General features: G+C 48.8%; 1 protein-coding gene across 1 annotated transcript in view; it reads right to left on the bottom strand.

The window, feature by feature from the left end:
* Window positions 1-16,476: 16,476 nt before the first annotated feature.
* The window catches only part of KCTD16 (potassium channel tetramerization domain containing 16), a 56,624-nt gene continuing 50,635 nt past the window's right edge, over window positions 16,477-22,465 (bottom strand). The window contains exon 3 of the mRNA XM_082771590.1: window positions 16,477-17,176. Coding sequence (XP_082627716.1) covers window positions 16,725-17,176 — 452 coding nt within the window. The 3' untranslated portion in view covers window positions 16,477-16,724. The remainder of the gene's footprint in view (window positions 17,177-22,465) is intronic.

The raw sequence follows: 22,465 nt of genomic DNA, 5'->3' as shown, positions 1-22,465 counted from the left end.
GTCTCAGGAGGCCGAAATCCCTGGAGTAGAACAGGTGATACCACAGGCAGAAGGGTGTGCATTGCTAGGAGTGCTTTTCTTCTACCAAGCCAAAGCAACAGTGCCCTGCATGCCTCAATTCCTAGCATGTGCTGATGTATTTCTCAACCATAAGCTATATTAACATATCCACGAACCAGCAGAGGATCTTCTGAAACAACCAAGAGAAGTTATAGTACTCAAAACAGAAAATGGTAAAATTATGAATCTACACCTCGTTTTGTCATATGTTTGGAGCTGCATCTAATGGGGCTAGTTCAGGAGCTAAATATGAAACGGGTATTGACAATATCCTCAGAGTAAAATTTCGTGCTTCTTCTGTAATGAAAAAAAGCTCCTTCAGGAGGACTTTGGGATCTCAGCTTTGCCACTACCCTGAAGTGCTTTCTAAAAGATCCTCATGCTCCTGGTGCCATAGGGAGAACCGGCTGCACCAAGGCTGGTGGAACAGGGCCAAAAGCTGGCCCCTTCCTACCTTCCCCTGCCGTGAGCAGCATTTACCAGGAGGGAAGAAGTGCCCGAACCAGGCACCAGAGCCCAGCACGAGCCTGGAGTGCTGCTGTGAGGCTTCGGCACCACTCGCGCTCCGGGCTTCTTCACACGATGAAGAGACAGTTGTTCAGCTAATCCTACCAGATTGTCATCGGCTGTCTAGAGTTATGCAGAAATATTTAACTTCCACATGAAATGACAGAAGGAAAGTTAATTTAATATATCATTTAAAGAACAGAGCATTTTGCGCTCCACTCTCTGCTGGTAATAAGGCATTATGAGCTGAACTTCAGGATTGAGCTTGGATGTGGGAGGGAAGAGGCATCCCCAGTCTCTGGGCTCAGGATGGGGGGATCTCTCAATTAAAACGTTAGCATTTTCGGCAAATAGCAGTAACTGTATATTGACATTTTCAAAAGCAATGCAGAAAAGCTTTTTGCCCCAAGACTGTATTCACTCCATACTTTTACCTACATATTTTGAGACAGTTTTTGCTTGTTTTCTTCATTTTCCAGATTTTATGAGTTAAAAGTCTTTACTATGGTTTTCGTGGAGGGTTATGATTTACACCTGAATTGCTGCTGTAAGAATTTTAAATACATAAAAAAAATGTTTAGTCTAGATTAGCTTTACACCATTATTCATACTTGGAGATGCTGTACTGAACATTTTTGTCTACTTCTGAGCACAGCATCAATCACCTCTGTTCTTGACAAGCCCTAAGGAAAAGCACATTTATCAGTCTCTATTAGAATGGTCAAAAAAAATAATAATTCTGGAAATGACATTTTATAAGAGAACATGCTCTGGTTGGAAAATATCAGTAGCTCAATGATTTTCCTCAAAATTTCCTCCTTTTATATCTCTCTCTATATATAGATATATATCCTCCTTATACACTTGCTGTCATCACAGCATCCATACCCCTCACTATTCTTATTTTAGTAGATGCCTTTTATATATTTTCATGTCAGCCCCATGGGGGAAGATTCCAAAAGAGGACAGCAGGAAGCCAGAGCACATTCAGCTAGCATGAAACCCACCCCGAACACCGAGCCCACAATTTTCCATTGGCTCTGCTCCACACCCACGGTCCCCAGAGCCAAGCGTTAAGCAGCACCTGCCGCAGGGAGGGGGGATCGTGGTACTGGGGCAGGCTGCCCCCCCTCCAGGACAAAACGGGCTCACTTTCTTTGCAGCAGGCACAGTATTTGTCCAAGAACTGTCCAGAACTCTACGTGCTTAAATTTGACACCACATACATTTAGCTATAATAGTAAAATCAGTGGGACTATTAAAGTAGATTATGCACTAATAATTATGCAAATATTCCTTCAGTGAAACTATAAAAATCTCATGAAGATTTAGCACATGGCTATTATAAGGACAGAAACGTGGAAAATGAAAATGAAGATCATTACCTTTAAAGAGTTAGGGGAATTTTTTTTGCTATCATTTAAATACATGGTTTGGGATGCCTTTGAAGGTTTAACCTGGAGGAGGATATTTGTTATAATACTGCTAAGTATGGCTGCAGGATGAAAATCTGGTCTGCCTGGAGAAATGATCACTGGAAAACAGCTCACCTGTTCTGTCATTTCAGGAAGGACTTAACTGCAGCATTACAGCCTTATAAAAAGCAGAATAACATTTGTATCCCTAACAGGTAGGTCTAAAGTGAATATCCATTTTCCCATTTCAGGGCATAGATGAGTAACTGGAAAAATTAGAAGGTGCTTTGGCTGCCCCCCGCCCAATTCGCTTGTTTGCAGCTGCAGCTCTGGGTGCAGAGCAGAGCCAGGAACTTGTTGCCCTACAAGCTGTAACAGCTTGATATTTCTCTGTGTTTGAAGTTATGAAATGATTTAATATTTGATAAAGAGGCCACTCAAAGGAGCAAATTTAGTTTAATTTATTGAAACTGGGTTCAACATCTAGGTCCTGATGCAGCATTTAATACTTAATTAACTTTAAAAATACAGGAACCGCTGGAAGTGTAGATATCATACCGATAGGTGATGCTTCAAGGCTGATGACTTTATACTGATTAAAAAAAAAAAAAAAAAAAAAAGCCAAACGCTTAAATGTCAGCTTGTGCATGTTGAAGTCAGAAACCTGAAGTGCATTTCACTATTTGGCCCTGGTGTGGTGTCCAGCACAGATCCAGCTCCTGCCAGCCTCGGTGGTCTAAGTGCTTTGCTTCTCCAGGGTGCTTGGGGTGTCTGCATAGCCACAGATCAGCAGCAGAGGTGACAGCAGCTGCTGTTTAGTTGTTTAATTTGGAGAGCCTCAGGGACTTTGGCAGTGCGGGCGCTCAGTGTGGGAGGCTCAGGAGGGGCGAGCCTTAGCTCTGCAGGACCCCCCCGACCCACAGCAGCCAGAGAGCACAAAGAGCCTGGTCCAGAGCTGGGGACGTCCTCGCCCCTCCTGCTGACGTGAGGATACGCTGTAGTAAACCCAGGCCAGAGTTACTGGTGAAGGGAAAGTAATGCTGTTTATGAGCTTTATTCATTCATTAATAACTAGAAAATGTACAGGCAGTTCCTGAGGCGGAATCAGAGACCAGAAATAATGCTTCTACTTGCTCACTGAGTTGGACTCTTTTTGAATATTTAAACTTTCTGGCCCAGTGAGTCTCATTTCCCTGCAGAGCTCCAGTGCATAACAAAACCTCCCTGTTCCTGCTGCAGCATCCCCGGGAGCCTGCACCTGCAGCGAGCTGGGTGCTGGGGTTGAGCCCTGGAGGCTGCTGAGCTTCCCCTTTCTAACTGCATGTGCCTCTACTTCAGATGTGGATTTTTAGCTGAATACAGCCCATTGCAGGGATTTCAGCACGCTTGGTCTGTGCTTTAGGAGCTGGGTCTTGCCAGGGAGTTCAGCATTAGGATAGCCCCTGCCAGTGCTAGAAAAGTGGTGGGGTCCTGCCCGTCTGCTTGGCCAAGAACATCTTTGCCATATCCAGGCTCTGCACAGGCTTACAGAAAACCAGATTCTCCAAAACAGATTCAGTTGGGGGTTTTGAAAGCATCTCTGCTATTTGAGAGCTGTCCTCCGAGACTTAGACATCCAAATGCCAGCTTATATTGTCTTTAGGAAAAAAAGAAAGCAAAGCTCCAACTCTGCTGGAGCTGTTCCAGATAGCACTGAAAATGGCTTATAATGAAAGCATGCAAACTGCAGCTCTCACCAGAAGAAAAAAAAGGAGGGCTGGGGGAAGCTTTGAGAAACCTCTGAATAATTGAAATTCGTAACAAGCTGCATGGTAAAATTGTCCTTAGCGTTCAGTGTAGGTATTAGCTCTATATCCCAGCACAGTAGGCTGATGTTAGGCAGCAGGGATGTTCTCCTGGTGAGGGCTGTTAGCCTGGTGATATTGGTTTACTAAACTACTAAATATCCCTCTCTGGAAATACCTAAACCAGGCTGTTCAGACCTCAGCAGGGCTGGATGCAGCTGTACGGTGGCAAGAGGCCAGACCAGGTGCCTTTTAAGATCACTTCCAACACTGCTCTATTCTTCTGTTCGATATACTCAGTATCAGTCGGTTATCTCCAGATGGTGACCGAGCTACCTGTTCCTCATTGTAAGTAAGTAAAATAAGTAAATAAGAGCTTGGAGCAGGTGGGGAGCTGGCAGCCCCCTGTGCTGGGGGTCTCTGCAGCACAGGGGAAGCAGTCGCAGTGACAAGTACCTGCTGCACCAGGGAGGTGGGGAAAGAAATGTTCTCGCTCGTATTTTCCTTGCTGGGGAGGCATACTGAACAACTGCAATTAAACTGCCAGGTTTTAGTTCTGCATTGTTAGCTGGATTTACTTCTCAGCCCTACTGCTGAAAAAATAAACCTGCTTGTGACTGAGAGATAAGTATGAATACTGAACGCAACGCCGGGCATGACAAGCAGCTTGAAGCAGTAGCGGAGGTAAAGAGGTGAAGAATTTTCTGTGCTCAGGGAAGCTTGCCCTAGACAAAAAGAAAGGTATTAGATATGACATGGAGATGTGACTGATTAAAAATATATGACATTATGAGGGAAAATCTTCAGTCCTCTGTTTTGGCTAAAAGCTGTGCAAGTGCATGAAGAGGCTGGCACAGGATAGAATGATTTCTGTAGATAATTAGGTCAATATATTAGATTTGCGAACAACCTGAAAAGCTAAATTGTCATGTAGTGACAAATGTGGCAGTAACTGTGTGTGGGATAAGTCAGGTAAGGAGAACAGTCCCGAGAACGATACGAAGCTGCAGGGCAAAGTGAAGACCTCAGGGCAGAGGGAGAAGTGTGGCTGAAGGCATCCAGGCTTCTGGAGTGCAGGGGGCTAAGTCTTACTGCCACGGCAGTCAGGGACAATGTTTCAAACAATGTCTTTGCCAGGAAAGAAGGGAGGGATGTGTTGTTGTTGTTGTTGTTGTTGTTTTCTTTTTTTGTCTTCCTGCAAACACAGACAGCAATGACAACTCGAGGAGTATCCTTCAGGGGCTGGGGGACCTGCTGGGTGGGGTCAGGCTGCCCCTGGTGATGGATGGGGACTGCCGCAGCTCTCCTGCAAGAGCTGCAAGCTCAGGAGATGTGGGACCCAGCTCTGGCGCCTGCTGTCCAAGCCAGGGGCTGTGCGGCCTCGGGGGCTCCTCCCAGGGGCACCCCACAGCTGCCTTTCCCCTTCAGCTGCGGAGTAAAATTCTGTGGGTGCTGACGGCACTCACAATAGGACAGTGTCTAATAGAAGAGGTAAGAAGGGCTCAGATATAATGTCCTAGTGAATAACTATAAACAGATCAAGAACAGTTATTTCAGCTAATGGTGAACATTAAAGTGCACAGCTTCATGAGTAGCACCATTTATTTTAGCACTGCTAATACCACTAAACTACAGACTATTCCCAATACTTTACATTAGCATTGCACATATTAGATGACTTTATTGGATTTTTAAAAATAATTAGAGTAGCTTAATAATGACTTCGACTAACATGGACAGGATCATAGAGAAAGCAGAAATTACATTTCAGATAATGCATGTCTTCCAGCCAGCCGGGGAAGGGACGGTGCCAGAGCAGGCTGCTGGTGTGCCTGCGGTTAGCCTGGTGGCCTTCCTCCTCTGGGAGAAACCTCCCGGGGCTGCTGCCTCATAGCACAGCATGGCAGGAACCTGATGTGCTAATATCTGGGTTCCAGGATTTTAAATGAGGTCTAAGACGACAGAGCAAACACAGAAATAATCTTGTCATTGGATGTTCAGCAGGTCAGCAAATCCATATGCAAAAAAATGTTTACATTAAAATACGCTAAATAATTTTTGACACTCCAACAGTGTCTACAGAGAGAAGACCTCTGTAAACGCTCCCCAGGTGGTGAAAGGGGTTAAATCTGAAACACGATTCCTTGCTGCACGCTTTCTATGTGCCCAGCTCTATTTCATGGGTAAATGAACATTCGCAGGATCCCAGGTATTGGCTTCCCAGCACCATCAGCACTAAATCTTGAAGTCAGTGAATGTTTTGCTTCAGTAAAGACTAAATAAAATCTGATAAAGGGTTTATATTTGGCAGGCTGGTGCAGCACAGGCACACCTGACTGGGAGTTAGACAAGATGAGATGCTTTTAGTACCTCTGGCTACTGCTTGCTGTGATCTCTAAGGCAAAATAATTCTAACAGCTGTGCCTCAGTTTCCCCTCACAAAATATGGGCATAATAATAAAACTACAGCTGCAAAGGTGCAAAGTTTATGTCACATAAAACATGTTTGTGTTGCAAATATTTTTAGTGATTTTAATGAGTCTCTGATGAAACTATTACTCTCAAGCATTTCTTTGGGATGCGGCTAATTTACATGCGGTTACACCGCTTCAAGTTTTGTGTGTCTTGATGTGCCTTAAAATCCTCAACATTTGGGGATAATTTGTCAGCCACTAGTGATATTTTTGTTGTCACCCCCTTCCCCGTGTTCCTTCTCCAGTTCCCTCCTGCCTTGCAGCGGCTGACCGGCTCTGCCTTCCTCTGCTCCCCGTCCCACGCAGCACGCCAGGTTGGAAGATTCCTCCGGAGGTCATCAGCTCCAGCCTGCCGCCCGCAGCATCTGATCCCCCAGCTTCACACCCACCTCCACAAGCATCTGAGCTGCCGCTTTGTCATTCTGCCGTCAGGCACGCAAATGTTGCTCTGCGGAGACGAGGCGGCAGCAGGAAGGCTATTTTCCAGTACACACGATGCAGTGTTCCTCTCAGGTTGGGAATGGACGTGATCAAAATTGCACATTGATTCTTCCTCTCCAAATTTTGAGGGACCAAACTGCTAATTCCAGGTATTTTCTTCCCTTGTCAGAATTCTGCTAAGCAGCAGGATCAGGCCCGTGTCCTGCTTTTCTCTCATTTTTGCACGCGAAGGTGCGCGGGGCTGACCATGCTGGCTCCACGTCAGGCGTATGAGGAGCAGCAGCTGCACCACCAGGTTGCAGCGCTCTCAGAGACGCCCTTGGGACCACCGCCACCCCCCAGGGTGCTGCCAGAAGATGAGGAGGGGTCCCTATGGCCACCCCCGTGCCTGCAGCCCCTGCTGTGCAGCTGCTCGGGCAGCACTGCACGGCCCCTCGCCATGAGCAGGTCCAAGCAAGCGGCTTGACCCGGGTCACACACACAATGCCAAATGCCTTTTTGTCTTTGGTCGATTTTTATTTATCAATAAAACGATACTACAAAACATGGGAAACATCTGCTTTAAATACAGATCCGCAGTTACTTTGCCAGTTTTTAACCTGCTGTATTTACAGATTTCTCCCCTGCACTCTGTCTGACCGGAGGAGCCTGAGGGGCGGCTGCTGCCAGCACCAGTCCCTCAGCTCTCAGGAGCAGGAGCAGAAGCAGCGCAAGCAGCGAGGACTGGCTGCAAACTGCAGGAGGGCTCGTCTTTACCCTGCAGCCCCCTGTGCTGCCTGCCTGTGGGGAGGCTCTTCCTCCTCCACCAGGCACGCTGCCAAGCTCAGTTCCCTCTGGTTTTGGGGCACAGCAATGATTCATCCCCACTTCTGCCAAGCCCATGTCCTGCTCGGTTACTCCCTGCTCAGCCTGCCCCTTGATCTGGTGGAACTGCTGAGAGCAGCCAGCAGAAAGGAAGCAGACTGGCAGCGGAGCCCTCCCCAAGACCTTCCTCACTGTATAACTGCTTGGATGGCATGTCATGTTGGGTGTCTGTCCACCCAGGAGAGGTGTCCTCCCCTCCAAAGTGTGTGCACGAGGGGTTGGTGCCGGTCTCCCCGCGGCACCCAGAGCAGCACAGCCGCACCGCGCAGAGCTGGCCGTGCCTGGCCTGCTGCCGCCGGCCTGCTGGCTCTCACGGGCCCGAACCGCTGTGAATCGATCGGCAAGAAACAGAAATATATACGTCTGTGTGTATATATATACTTCTATATATTAGATCCTTTAATTATATAGTTGTAAGGCAGATTAAAATTATTTTCTGATACCACCTGGTATCAAAACGCATCACTCCTACTTTCCATGCACATTGCGCAGTGTGCAGGGGAGGTAATTAAACCTGCAGTAATTATCATACAGGTACTCTAATCTGAATACCCACTGCTCTTTCTCACCCTCTCTTACAGAAGAAGGAGACAGTACTGAGAAGTGCTAGGAATAGCAAAAATTCAGCTTCCTGCCCCAGAAACCTGTGGGCACCTGCGGAGCTGAGCCCCCCGCTGCCGGGGCATGGGGCAGCAGAGCTGTGCCCTGCGGGCAGGAGGCCTCCACCAGCCGTGGTGGCTGCATCGGTGCCTTCTCCTCCCTTACAGACAGGAAGGGCTGGGCAAGATGAAAAGGGAGATGAGACACCACAGCACTCTGCGTGCTGCAGAGGGGCAAGCAGGGGAAGCCTGGGCTGAGATGTGAACAGGGCCTTTTCCTCGCGACCACTGGAATTTGGCTTCACCTCAGCTATCAATAAAGAGCAAGCTTTTTGATTCCTTCGTACATGAAAAGAAATGAAGAAAATAATGTATTCCAAAACAGTTCAGCTTCTCTTAAGATTTATTACCAGGGAGATGGAGCCTTGCTAATTGGCTTTTGTTATGCAGCACGGAGCATGCTGGTGCTGAAGAGCTGTCTGCTGGCACCTGGTACCTGCGGCCCTGCAGCCACGACAGCGCCGTACTGAGGCATGCTCTTAGAGCTTGGTTTCCCCGTGGCTACCCCCAGCACTGCCTCGACATAATGAAGTATTAGCATAATTAAATGAAGTTGAAAGAAGTGAAAGAACAGGTAGAGTGCTACTGCTCTGCTTGTGATCTCTTGAGCCAGCAAAGGAAAGCAAATAATTTTTACAAAACAAACTTTGATCTTGAATTGTTTTTTTTTTCTTCTTTTCTTTGTGTCTTTCTGGGCAATGGAAACTGCCCAGAACACCTCACTACAGCTCCCAGAAGCTTGGGCAGTTGTACAGAACTTTTTCCTGGGAAAAATCAGTATGGTCTGCCTGCAGCATCACGGACGAGATGCCTGTGTGCATCCCTGATAATGCGAAACCTCAGAGCATGGCTTACATTGGCACAGGCAAACAAGTAGAGCTGCTTAAAATATTTTCAGAAAAAATGTGCTGTTCTGAAAAAGCCACAGTGTATTACGAAGAGACACAGTTGTTGGAAGGAGCAGAGTTGTCATGGTTGCTGTGAGGGGCATCTAGCAGAACTGGCTGGGGGTGCAGGGGAGCCAGCCCCCAGGAGCGCTGCTCTGCTCTGGGAACAGCGGCGGTGCTCGCTAGGGGCTCACAGCCAGCAGACACGAGGTGGTGGCCAGGCTGGGGGGCAGAGGCCAGCCCCTTGAGGGAGCTGGGGGCATTTGGGAATGCATGGTGGGTCTGGAAAGAAGCAATGGCTGGGAAAAAGGGCACAAGAGAGCATGGTGAAATGTGCAAAAATGAGTAACTTGTCATTTTAGAAGTGAATGATTCAACTTCTATTCTCAGAAGACCAACAGTTCAAAACTGGTCTAACTAAGAAAAAACAGAACAAAGAGGGGTGTAACAAATTGTTATTAATTTTGTTGTCATTTGAAGTGAAACATTGCTGTCATTTCAGGTCAGACAAAATGAGATTTGTAGTTTCACATAAAAAAGGGAACAAAAAAAAAATACATTTTGTTTATTCCAAATTGTCTGAAAAAAAAAAAAAGTAAAAAAAAAAAAGTTCTGCAAAGTCAAAGTCCATTAGTCACAAAGATCTCATCCATACCATACAGTGGTGCAGCATTTCCACAGACACTTGGATCCCAGCTGTTTGCTGTTACTGGTTGCTGTTACCAGCTCTGAACACTTGCAATAATTTGGATATGTATCAGTAGGACAAAAAAGCCTACCTGGAAAAGTAACCTGTGTCGTTTCTAATAAAAATCTGGTAATAGCAGCATCTCCTCTTCTGATTTCTCCGAAGACCAGCGCACTGCTGAGCGAGCCATGATCGCGGCCGCCCCAGGCTGGCCCAGCAGCTCCCCACTGCCGCCCTTCTCCCTGTCCCCTCGGCTCCAGTCCCGGGGTCGCCGATCCAGATGTGAGCTCATCCCACCAGAAGGCTCCGTCCTCTGCCGTCCTGCCCAGCTCGCTGTCCCCAGCCGTCTGCAGGTGGCTGTGGCTGCTTGCACAGGCCTCGCCATCCAAGATGAACTTCCAGAAGGGCTTTGCCTCCCTTATGCTTGTGCAGACACTGCAGCACCCGAATCCCTGCTCGGCAAGGCACCAGATGGGATGAGCTCCACAAATCCAGGGTCTGCTCGCCTGCTCCCAGGAAGGGACCGTCAGAAAGGGCTCCACTGGAGATCAGCCAAGTACCAAAGATTAAAAATAATTAAAAAAAAAAAAAAATCATCCCAGGATATTCAGCCACACAAGTGAGCAATTGCCTGCTTTTCTGGCTCTTCCAGCCCCAGCTTGCCTACAGCTATGCTTCTCTATTTGAGTCATGTTAGCGTGGAGGAGCGATGAGAATGCAGAGACCAGCGGTGCCATGCTGCAACTACCCCCGAGAAGGGTGGAAGGAAACGTGACAGTGAACACAAGTTACACGTCTGTCACTCCAAGAATGTAGAATTGCATTCCTTCCCTTCACGGGGCAGCCTTAAAAGCACAATAAAGTATTTCAAAGTATGCTTGGAAATACTTTGGCAGGTAACCCCTGATGCAACGATGGCTCTTCCAGATGTATTGCTGCTGGTGACAGTACTTTCCAATCACGGCATCAGAAAATCCCTGTTCAAGGTGGGGAGGAAGAAGGATGCCAGCCTGCAATCACTGAACTGGTGCTTTCAGCCTCTCACAGAAATAAATGAGGAAAATAAAACTCAAAAATTTAATCAGAGAATTATCCCCAATCTGTAAAGAACTGGTTAACAGGAAGCAATGCTAAATTACAGTGGGCAAGAAAGCATGTATGTATCTATCTATATATCTATGTGTGTATATATATGACAGGTGAAGGATACCAACTTATTTATTCTTGTCTGTGCTCTTTCAGTGTATCCGCACAAATCTGGATGGCAGACACAGATTAGCTGCAGATTTCAGCTACCCAGCACCACAGTGCTGATAGCTGTATGTTTCTGCAGCGTATCGTGTAACACCTGACCCACTTATGAGAGCCATGAATATATAATTCCTCTCTTCATTTACCGGGATCCTAAACAAAAGGTCAGCTCTTCTGCCAGCCATGACGCTGGAGCAGAAGGGCAACAGCAACACGTGGTTTACTACCTCAGAGCCTCTGCACGCAGGCTTTTTTGGCAGCGGGACCAAAGCCACCTGGCAGGAGCCACTGGGCAAGTGACTCTGCCCAGGTCACTGGTGTGACTGCTTCGGTTTTTCCCAACTTGTCTCTTTCTGTCTCGGTGTTCTTTGTACCAGGGAAATACAGCAGGCTAAAAGCTACAGGTTGATTTTTTTTGTTTGTTTTGTTTTTTTACATACCACAGTAGAAACAGTTACTGAGTTATATTTGTCAGAGTCACAGTAGTTTATGCATATTTGCTATTCACAGACTGCAGAATATTGCCAATAACCTCACTGGTGGGGACTGACAACACGGAGATACATGCATTCATGTGAGACCATAATCAATGATGTCTATACTGTATTAAGCACATTCATTTTTTTTTAACACCTTCCAGTAAAATCAATTCCTTTAAATTTGTAGTTAAAATTTTTGTTTCCACAATTACGCACAAAATAACCTGTAAACAATTTGACATTACACTTATGTACAAGTGAACCACGTCGGAAAGTAGAAGAGGTAATTCAGTGGGTGCCACTTAATCTACATCAATGTGCAACAGACTGACTCAGCCTCGGCAAAGTCATTAAGTGCTTGTATGAGGTCCGAAAATGTAACATGAGCAAGGCCCCGTAGAGATCACAAAGTCACAAGTCACCAAACCCCCCTCTACATCCTGCGTTGGCTGTGAGAATATTGCACTGGCGGCATTTGCCCCCCCGAGCGCACGCGTGGCTGCGCGACCTGGGCAGGAGGGGAGCCCTCGGCGGGCCCCGTGCTCCCGCTGCCTCGCGCCGGGAGGTTTGGCCTCTGCTCAGCTCTGAACTCCGCTTTTTCGTGTTTGCTTTATCATTGCTATAGTTTAAAATCTGTAATAGCATTCTTATAAACTGATTTTTAGCTAAGTGATATCGATGCCAAGAAAAATAAAGAATGTCTTTTTATAATATAAATAATTTAAAAGTGCTTTTTTGTTCTTTTACTATTAATCTACAAAACCCCGTTGGGGCATAAACTATCCATAAGACTGGACAATTATTTTGTACCATGATATACATGGGGCCTTATGCATAAAGTACTCTGAATGTCAAGTCCACGTGCATACTTGCAACGATGGAAAGGGCTTCACGGCAGGGTAGGAAATTGGAAAGGTTTCTTCAGCCTTCCCAGGGCTAGGAGAGCAATGGGAGCTGGCTGAAGGTCTCGCTTACATCGAGGTAAATGCCAATACAGATCAACCTAGTTTTCTCCTTCAGCCTACAGCTTTGCAGAGAGAAGGAACAAACTACCTCACAAAACTAGAATTAACCCAAAACATTTCCATCAGAGTACTGTGAAGTGTCTATATGGGGCATGCATGACCTAGGGGAAAGAAATAATTTGGTCCACATGGATCTGTGTAAACTCACACGTTCTGCCTCTGTCTCCCTCTGATGTCCGAGTCCTCGAGGTGGCTGGGTTTGCAGCGACGGCCCTGCAAACACCGCTAATTGCGGCAGAGAGCGGCTGGCGGGGCTGCGTGGGGCTGCACCAGGAGCAGCCCAAGCCGGGGGTGCCACCACGCACCAGTTCCCTGTCCCCCCGGCCACACGCAGCTGCCCCCTGCCAGCATCCTCAGCAGGCCCCCTGGGGCATGCCGAGGCAGCCAAAAATTGGCTCCACAACCCCGCTGCTGAACGGCAAGTCCCGGTTGCTGCACGTAGATGTAGTGAACGGTGTGAGTGGATGTGAATGTTATTACAGTTTAATGGCCTTCTCTCATCTTCACCGACACAATTGCCCATTTTTTTTTTTTTTTGTGAGAAAAGGCATTTTAGGAGTCTCAGTCCCACTGAAGTCAATGTATGTTTTCAATTTAATTTCAACAGAACTCATATTTGGTCTTAGTTATGCATGGAAAGTAGCTCAAATACCAGTTTGCTCCCCAGATATTTGAGAAAGAATAAAGTCCTCTGTTAACTGAGTGTCATTTTGGCTTGCTACCAGTAAGTGACCAACAATGTCCTACGGATTGGCAGAGGTTCTTTCACTGAAACAAATTAGAATTGAGCCAAATATTTTTAGAGTCAAAATCCAGCTACGTTTTAGAAAATTTTGTTATTCCCGTCCCATTTCCCCACTGCATCACCTCCACCTCCTGTCTCGCCCTCATCGCCTTGGCTCAGCCACGAGTGGGAGCAGGGCCGCATCCTGCCCGTGGCCACCCGCCTGTGCAGACCCCAGGAGGAGCCCAGCGGGAGGACGGTGCCCTGGGGCCGAGCAGTGACCACATCTCACTGCCAAGCTGGTGAGGGGCAGAGCAAGCTGCTCGGTACCCCTGCTGCAGGTACCTCCCGCCCCCACGATCGGTGAGCAGTGCCAGCTCCTGTGGGCGCAGAACGAACCTTGCCTCCGAGGCATGAATTCATGCCTTGCCTCCCAAGGTGCATGTACAAATCTCTCTAGCTGTATATCTGTGTATATGTTTGTATCTGTGTGTATATGCATGTGTACGTATGTATGACGTTATTTTCAGGAAGAGTACTTCCCAAGTAATGCTCCACGCCCTGGGGGACCCTGCGGCTGGTGATGGTGCACAGGGACGTGCCCAAAGCCTGGCTCTGGAAGAGCAGCTGAGGCAGGGGGACAGGAAGGGGACATCTGGGACAAAGGCGGGCAGCAGGAGCGGATGCTGTGCAGCATCCCACGTGTCGCCCAACTCCCATCCAGGGTGGGCAGACAGCTCCTGCCACCTGCACAAGGGCTCGGGTGAGCTTGCCAGTCAGCCTGAAACAAAAAGCCACGAAGCACAACCCCCAGTGCTAAACTACCCTGTGCAATACCACAATGTAAGTTACAGCGGGGTTAGAGCCCTGCAGAAACACAGATGTGTAGGGACACACACAGCACACCCACACGTGTGCACCCGCGTGTGCCTGGGCACCCCCGCTCCTCGCACACCCATCCAACCGGTGACACAGCTCTGTGCTTCCTTGCGGGCTGGGCTGCCCATGGTTACTGAGGTTTAAGACCTTTATTTCTGTAGCGCTGGAGAGTAATAACCATTTCATCTAAAACTGAAGACATGAAGGTCACATAAATCAAGCCCATTTGGGTGTATTTCATTGGGTCTAATTTTTCCACAGTTATTAATCATCCCGCAGCCCTGTAGACCCCCAGCATCACTCTGGGAAGGCGCGCACACACGCACACCCAGCACCATTCTTTCACCCTGTCACTTGTATTTTATAGCCCAAATACTTATGATGTGAAAAGGAGCCAGGGAATGTCCTGGAGTGAGGGAAGCTGCAAGGTTTCAGCTGTATGATCCACCCTGAACTGCACACATGACTGCAAATCCTGTGGGAGAGCCCCATTTGCTCCCCAGTTCTGTCAAAACTGTGCCTTGGTGCCAGGGCAGGGGGGAAATGTTATAAACCAACACACTGCTAAGAGGAGGCAGATACGAGCATCTCACATGTAAAATCTTGGTAAAAACCACAGCAGAGATGATGCCAAACTGCCACCTCCAAACTGTGCTCTCCAGTGACTTGGAGATGTATTGCTGGGAGGTTTTGTTCCCCTCCTTGCAGCCAGCTTGTGCTTAAGGATCGCTCTGGACACGTATTGCTTCCTTGTTTGCTGGTAAAATTTGCATCCTCACCATAAACTCCTGCTTGACATCTACAGCCAAGCGATGGCTATGAAGCTGTGCTCATGCGGACCTTAGGACTCATCTGGCAAAACAAAGACTCCCTCGCCTGTTGTGTGGGAACAACAGAGCCTTACGAGCACAAAAGAACCACCTTACTGAAACTGCATTAAGATCAGCAGAAATAATTTGTGCACACTTGACATCATCTCCCACAGCAGTCTGAAATTCAAGAGCTCTGGAACCTGGAGGATGCTAAATAAGTCAGAACCAGTGGTTTGTTACCAGCACTATCTGTTCCCATATATATGTATCCTTCCTTTCCTGCCTTTAGAAAATGAATAATTTCTCTCAAGTACTCTAGCAGCTCGTTCCCAGCCAACGCCAGTTATCTGGAGCAGTTCGCTCTTCTGCAGCCCCCCGGCCGGCCCCAGCACCCTGGGCTCCCCACGGAGCTCAGACCCCGGTCTCAGGGCTCTCTGCTCCCCAGCCCCTGCTGCTGGCTACCGATGTGCACCCACAGCCCTTCCGTGGGCTCCCACCTTCCTGTGGGCCCCAGGGCATGCTCAGCATGGTTGCTGCCTCATGCCATGGGCTGTGAACAGGACCTGCATGCAGACAGCACCTTTGTCACGGAATATGGCTACGTCCTTCTTGATTTTCAATTTTCTCTTGAAATGCACGTAGCTGCAACAGCGCTGCTCCTGTCCTCTAGCAATTGATTCCCTGCCAGTCAAAGCATTAAACGTATCTTGTTAGGCTGATAATTTCTTGTATTTGCTTCTGTGCTGGATGGGACCGAGCGTCTGCTCATCCTGCCGGCTCGAGCCAGGCACCACTGGCAAACGTGCCTGGCAGGCAGGCAGAGACCCGCCATCCTCACCGCGCTGCTGCTCCACCTGCCCTCGCTCCGCCTGGAAACGTTTCTCTGTCTTTCCGCTGGAAGCATTACAGGTTGAGCCTGCTGTCACCAGAAAGCCTGGAGGAGCACAACAAGAGGCGTGGGGAGGACGCAGATGGAATGAGCTCACCAGAAACAAATGGAATATTTTGCTGATGGCAACAAAGACCCACACACTTGTCCCTGGTCTCCACTGAAATGCATTTACAGTGTCTCAGAGAAGGGGAAAAAAAAGAGTGAGAGGCAGTGTGATGGGGTTTCTCCTGGGGTTTCTTTACTATTCAACCCTCAAAGACCTGAAGAAGAACTGGAACATCTACAGCTGCTAAAAAAATGCTCTTTTCTGAGAAAGTGCAGTTACAAGGAGAGAGCCAGAAAATCTTTAAGCAATATATATTGATATATATATATACATATATATATACACAGAGATATATATACACACATATATATATATGCACATATATATATACACACGTGCTTAAGGTAAACTGCCACGGCATAGCTTGCTCCTGTGAGCAGTGCACACCCCTCTAAACCACCGAGCTGGCAGGGGGATGCAGAAGGCATGCAGCCACGCACCGCCCGGCCGCTGCCTGCGTGTTCCCACTGGCACCAGCAGCATCTGCACACGAGCATCTTGTGTTGTCGGTATTGTTGTGCCCTTAAGGTATTCAGCTTGTGTAAGACTCAGAGTTTACAAATAAAAGCATTTGTCATTGTGCTTCCACGACTGGAAAAATATCGTAACCCTATGACTATAAATGTTAAGGTGAAATAGGCAAATTAGGCAGTACTATAGAGATGGATTTCTTTTTTTTTTTGTGACCTAACAAATAATTATTGTTGGGAATTATTTTTGTATCACTTAGTATCTTGCAGTAATGGCAATCAGGCTCCACGCCTTCCTGCCCAGAGCCTATAGGTGGTACTTCCGCAGCAGTTCCGATTGCCAGGGATGCTTTCTTTCCGGAAACCTGTCTGGGATTTTGATTTTGAGGAAATCCTGGATGCATTTCTCTAGCTCCTCCTCGATGGAGAGCTTCTCCTTCACCGCCTTCTTCTTGCTGGAGTTGGACTCCCTGGAGCCCGAGGTGAGAGTCCGCAGCAGGTCGCTCTTCCGCCGGCTCTCGGACTGCTGCAGCAGCTGCACCGGGCCCTTCTTGGCCGGCCGGTCCAGAGTCTGTATGTTGGGCTGGCGCGTGACGGGGCCGCAGATGACGGTCTCCTGCGGGGAGCTGGCCTCCGACTGGCTGTCACAGCTGGATGTCGACAGCTCGTTGCAGGACGTGCCGCTCTCGCCCTCCTTGTCGCCCTTGCCGTTCTTGCAGCAGCAGTCGCAGTGGGACGAGGACCAGCGGGATGGCTCACCTGTGAGACGGAGAGAGAGCGGGGTTAGACTGCTGCAAGCTGCCAGCCTCCTCCCCCTGCTCCCCACAGCCACGTTCACCCACGGGGAGCTGCTCGGCTGGACCAGAGCAAAGCCCTCGGGGCCCCACCGTCACGGGCCTGGAGCTCCTGCATCCGCCCCAGCCTCCTGGCAGTAGCATGCAGGAAATTTACTTTTCAATTACTGGCAATAAAAAAAAATAGCAGCACTGACTTCTCCAGACATCTTTTCTTCACTGGGGCTCAATAATACCTTTGCCTGCAGGACTGTGCAACCGGAGCAGCCCCTGTATTGCGGGCATCAGGCCAGCGGAGCCCCCCGGCCCCTGCCCTCGCTGCTGCTGCTGGCGCCCGTGCAGGAGGGCTCGTCCCCCTGAGATGGGAGGCTTCTGGGAAAAGCACTCCTTCGTTTGCATAATCCATCGGTGATGGGAACCCCTGAACAGAATTTAATTTATTTCCCGATTCGTATAGCACATGGCTTGATTTTTTTTTTTTTTTTCAGCTGGAGACTTGCCGGAATGCAATAATCCACGACAAAGGGGAAGAGCTGGCATTGATAAAAACTGTTCCCTGACCAAACCGCTGTGATAATGATGGATTTAAATGTCATTTGGAAGCATCCGTCTTTCCACTAAAATGTAATTATCATTTCCAGCTCGTGCAGATTGGTAATATTATCCAGATCAAGAAAAGCATAATGTAGCCGAGCAACTTCCCACGAGCTACACGGGCCCTGCTCTCTCCCATAAGGTGGAAATGTGGGTGCTATGGCCGGTCCTGCACACCTGGCACTCCACTGCTTTCATGAGCGCCGGCAGCTCTCTGGCAGCCACAGCACTGTGACCAGGCCGGGGGGATGCACAGCACCGGGACCATGAGGCGGCTCTGTCCTTGGCCCCCTGAGACCCCAGGAACAGGGGCAAGTGTTGCTGCCACCCCCCAAAACCCCGCACAGACCCTGGGGAGAGGGGTTCTGCAAGCCCATGGAGGCACTTGTTACAGAGCTGCCCTGCTCTCCCATTTCTCCAACTTTTTTGTAGCCGTGAATACAATGCACGTAATTTACAGAAACCGGGGGGAAAGCTCCTCCCCAGCTGTTCCTTGCTCTTCTTCCACAACAATGAAGGAGTCTTTCAGTCTGCGAGCTGTGTGGCTAAATTAAATTTAAGACCCGTTCTGTATGTTGTCTGAAAAAAAAGTCAATAATGGCTAAATTGAAATTACTTCTAATTTGCTTTGCCTTGACAAAGGCATTATGCACCGAGCCTTCGTAAAAACCTGAGGCGTGTGTTTCGGACACGTGCCTGCCAGCCGTGCTACATGGCAGCTTGGCCAAGGTTCCCTGCAAAACCCTCCCAAGGGCCTGGCCCCACTGAGCACTGCTGCTCATGCACAGAGCTGTCTCCCTCCGGCCAGGCTCTGCACGGCATCCCCGCTGCTGTCTCCTCTCCTGCTCTCCCTCAAAGCCAGACATTTTCCCCTGATGCTTGCATGTGCTTAAGGACAGCAGCGGGTCCCGGAGGAGATGCATCTGGTGAGCACCACCGCCCAGCTGAGGAGCACATCTCCTGCCTGCACCTGGAGCATCAACACTGCCTGGACAGCAAACACCAGGCACCAAGCACCAGGCTGCTGCCGTGGCACAGGACATCGCTACAGCCGCCTAATTACATTGTCTGGTTAATCAGTAGCTGTTGTACCCAACGCTGAGGCTCAGAAAAGAGGAAACATGGGCAATAGTGAGTGTGAATGAGAGGCAGACCTCACTGCAAGCTGGGCTACAACAGCCCAGGTGCTTCACCACCACTTCCACTGCGGGCTGGTCCCGAGGATCCCCTGAGGCTGAAGGCACAGGACGGGCGCTCGCCCACGCCGGCTGCCCGGGCAGCCAAGCAGAAGCAGCCGGGCTGGCCCCGCGTGGGCCCAAGGCACGCTCCTTGCAGCTCTTCCACGTGAGACCTGACGAGGTCTCACTGCCCACATCTCCCCAGGAAGCTCTTTTCACACCCATGAGTCGCAGGCATTTCTGCACAGTGTGCCTTGCTTTCCTGGTCACAGTCCCACGGGGACCCTCGGGCCCGCAGCGCGCCCAGCAGCCCCGCCAGGCTCGGCCCCGCCGCCTCCCCCCGCAGCAGTGGGGAGGAGATGGGGCACGGGCAGGGACCCACCTGCTGCCATTCGGCACCTCTGGAGTGCACGCTTCATTACCGCAGAATAAACCTTTTATAACTTAATTAAGGCCTAATAAATGCTAATTTCACTTAATGAATATTCAGCAACTGTGGGCATGCTGCATGCGAGCTGGGAGGCAGAAAAGCATCTCTTCGTGAGGCAAACCAGCAAAAACTAGGCCAGGCCCAGGTGCTAGAAACAGATTTCTTCTTCATATATACATTTTCACACCTTTTTAAGTGTGGGGAAGTCTGCAGATGCAGATAAAGGCCCTCCAAAACGGCCACACCAGCAGCCTTCACACCAGCACCACCGCAGCCAGCCCCGCTGCCCGGCCCTTGCCGCTCCTGGCACTTTAGTTACCAAAGGGGCAAAGCTTACATTCTGTGCAGAAAAGGCCTTCATATTTTCATCACCAGCACAACATAGCAGGCTAGCTAGAGCAGTCCATCAGGAAATCCAAAAGAGAGCAAGAATGCTATGGAGAAAATTGAATTGCCCTTTAGCTCTTACAAAGTAGGGAGAAAAAAAAAAATAAATCATTAGGCTATCTTCAGATTGCAGGGGAAGAAAAAAAGAAATGTTCCAGTATTAAGCAATAACACATGAAAAATGCATCTGTGCCAACCTGGATCAAAGTAATTGCTATGCCGGTAAGTTGCTTCTGTTAGTTAAAACTAAAATGATCTGATCACAAGTCAAGCAAGCTGGGCTGCACCGTGTTGCAGGTGTACAATGCAAACCGCAGGCATAGCTGTCAAGTTTCCTGCTTCGCCAATTCCCTTTGCCTAATTTTGCCTTAGCCAGACCCAGGCTGTGAAAGCCTTTGCTCCTGCCACGTTCTGACAAAGTAGGGGCAGGCGCGGGCTCAGCGAAGCAGTGATTTCCCCTCCTCAGGAGCCAGGGGACACGGGGCATTTCAGAGGCAGTCTTGCCAAAACAAATTTGAGAGCCTAAATCCAAAGCCAGCTATCAGTCAAACGAATTCACCAGCTAAATGAACTCACTGAAGGGTGCATTTGTTCTGCCAAAAGAGTTTCAGAGACTATGAAGCGAGGAAATAAAACAGAGAAATTCTGACAAGGAAGGGAAGTTTGAGATTTTAGACATAACACACAAGACACAATTTGATAATTTTAAGTAACTAAATTACCCTCGGTGTTACATCAAGTAGTTGACATCAAAGCTAGGGAGACGGATCGGTCAGCCTGATGGAGATGCGGAGCAGAGCTGTGGATAACCGTGCGTATGGTCGTAACGCAGTCTGCTAGGATCAACCCCTCAGCATGGCCATTAGCAAGGGCCCCGGGACTTGGGGTGGCGAGCAGGCTCCAGACCTGTCACCAGCAGCACAGCACACTCAGTCCTGCTCACTGGCTTCTGCCAAGGGACTTGGTGCTCCCCAAGAATTAGCACAAAATGAAACAGAAGACATTTCTGCTGAACCCAAACGGAGAGCAAAAAAGGGGGGAGAGAAAGAGAAGAGATGGACTTCAGCAGGGAACAAGAGACAAATTATAAGGATTTTGTATAGAGGACATCAGTCAAGAAAATAATCTTGTTCCTCCTTCATTTCTAAGAGGTACCTCCTCTTAGAAATGAATCAAAGCAACAAATAGCTGCACTATCTGTATGCTCAAAGGTAAGAAGAAGCTGATGTGCATCAGTGAGTAAGCCAGGTCAGCCACTGCACGGGCAGGTCACATGGCAAAGGGAAACACAAAAGATCTCAGGATTTAGGAAAAAAAAAAGTCAGTGCTGTTGGCTTCCCCCTGGAAATCTTCTATCAAAAGAGCTCAGCCATCCCCCTACCAAAGGAGAAAAAAAATAAAACTGTTTGCCAGTAAAAAAAAAAGTCACTTTTTAGGACATCTATGAGCATGGCCAGGGGAATGGGTGGCAGAGGGCTCCTGACTCTAGGCTCTGTCCTGTGTCACCACCAGGTAGCCCCCCACACCTGGGCACACCCAAAGCTGGACAAACTTCGTCTGTCTTGTTGCACCGCAGTGTGCTGAGTGGAGCAGTGCGCTGCCTTCCACATGGCTCTGCGTGTGCTGGAGCAGCCAGGAGAAAGGAAACGTGTACAGACTGATGCTAGAGCACCGGCCTGAAATGAGCTAAAAAGTGAGAGGCACCACAGGACAAGAACCAAGACAAGTGATTGTCCCCTGTGCCAGGACAGCATGGGTGGTTTTCAGGTGTTTTGCCAAACATTTTCCAGATTACCCTTAAGGGACGTGGCACCCGCCTATTTGCTTCTTGGAGTGGGATTTTGGGTCCCAGCAGTGTGAACCTGCCCAGCCACAATGCTGTGGGGGGACAGGTCTCCTCATCCTGGCTTTGGGTGGTGTCAGGATGACAGGGATAGAAGAGAGGTAAAAATATAATATTTCTCTGCATTTTGCAGCAGCACCATTCTGCACAGGACTCACGGCCAAGCAGGGCAGTCACTGAGCCCCCAGACCGTGCATTGCACTGATGTAACCACAGGCTTCATTAATTAATGTCTAAATGCTTTGAGATTCTCAGATAAAAGGGGCTAATTAATTCTGGCCCAGCTCTCCTGCCTTTCTCCCTGATCTCAGCACATTTCTCTTCCACTACCCTAGTTGTAATTATTATTATTAGAAGCTTCTGAAGAAGCAGTAAAGCCTCTGATGTATAATTGACACACACACCATCAGCCAGTGGCTTTCCCTTCTCCACTCCAGCTTTTATGACAAATACACTGCAAGCAGGAATGGGAAATCCTGTGAAGTGGGACAGCGGGTGTGCAAAGACCCCTTTAGGAGAGAGAAGTTATGACATAAAATAAGCTTAGCATGGGACCTTCAGACCAAAACCAACGGAAGGGCTGGTTTGCTTGGTTTTGTTGTTGTTGGAAATGGTGCACGGACCCTAACACTGGCTGCCTTTAAGTCCACCTCAGACACAAAGGTGTTCAATTTTTTTGGTGCTGACTATGGGGAAAGCGACCTCAGGTGCTGCAGGGCAGCACTGCCCTTCCTCCCTTTCCCTGAGCAAGCCCCAAAACCAGCCGTGATGCTCCAGCAGTGGAGATTTCACAAAAACACTCTAAAGTGCCTAAAATTGCCC

This window comes from Aythya marila, assembly GCF_965140915.1.
Source record: "Aythya marila genome assembly, chromosome: 14".
NCBI classification, from domain to species: domain Eukaryota; kingdom Metazoa; phylum Chordata; class Aves; order Anseriformes; family Anatidae; genus Aythya; species Aythya marila.
This window is presented reverse-complemented; position numbering and strand designations above follow the sequence as displayed.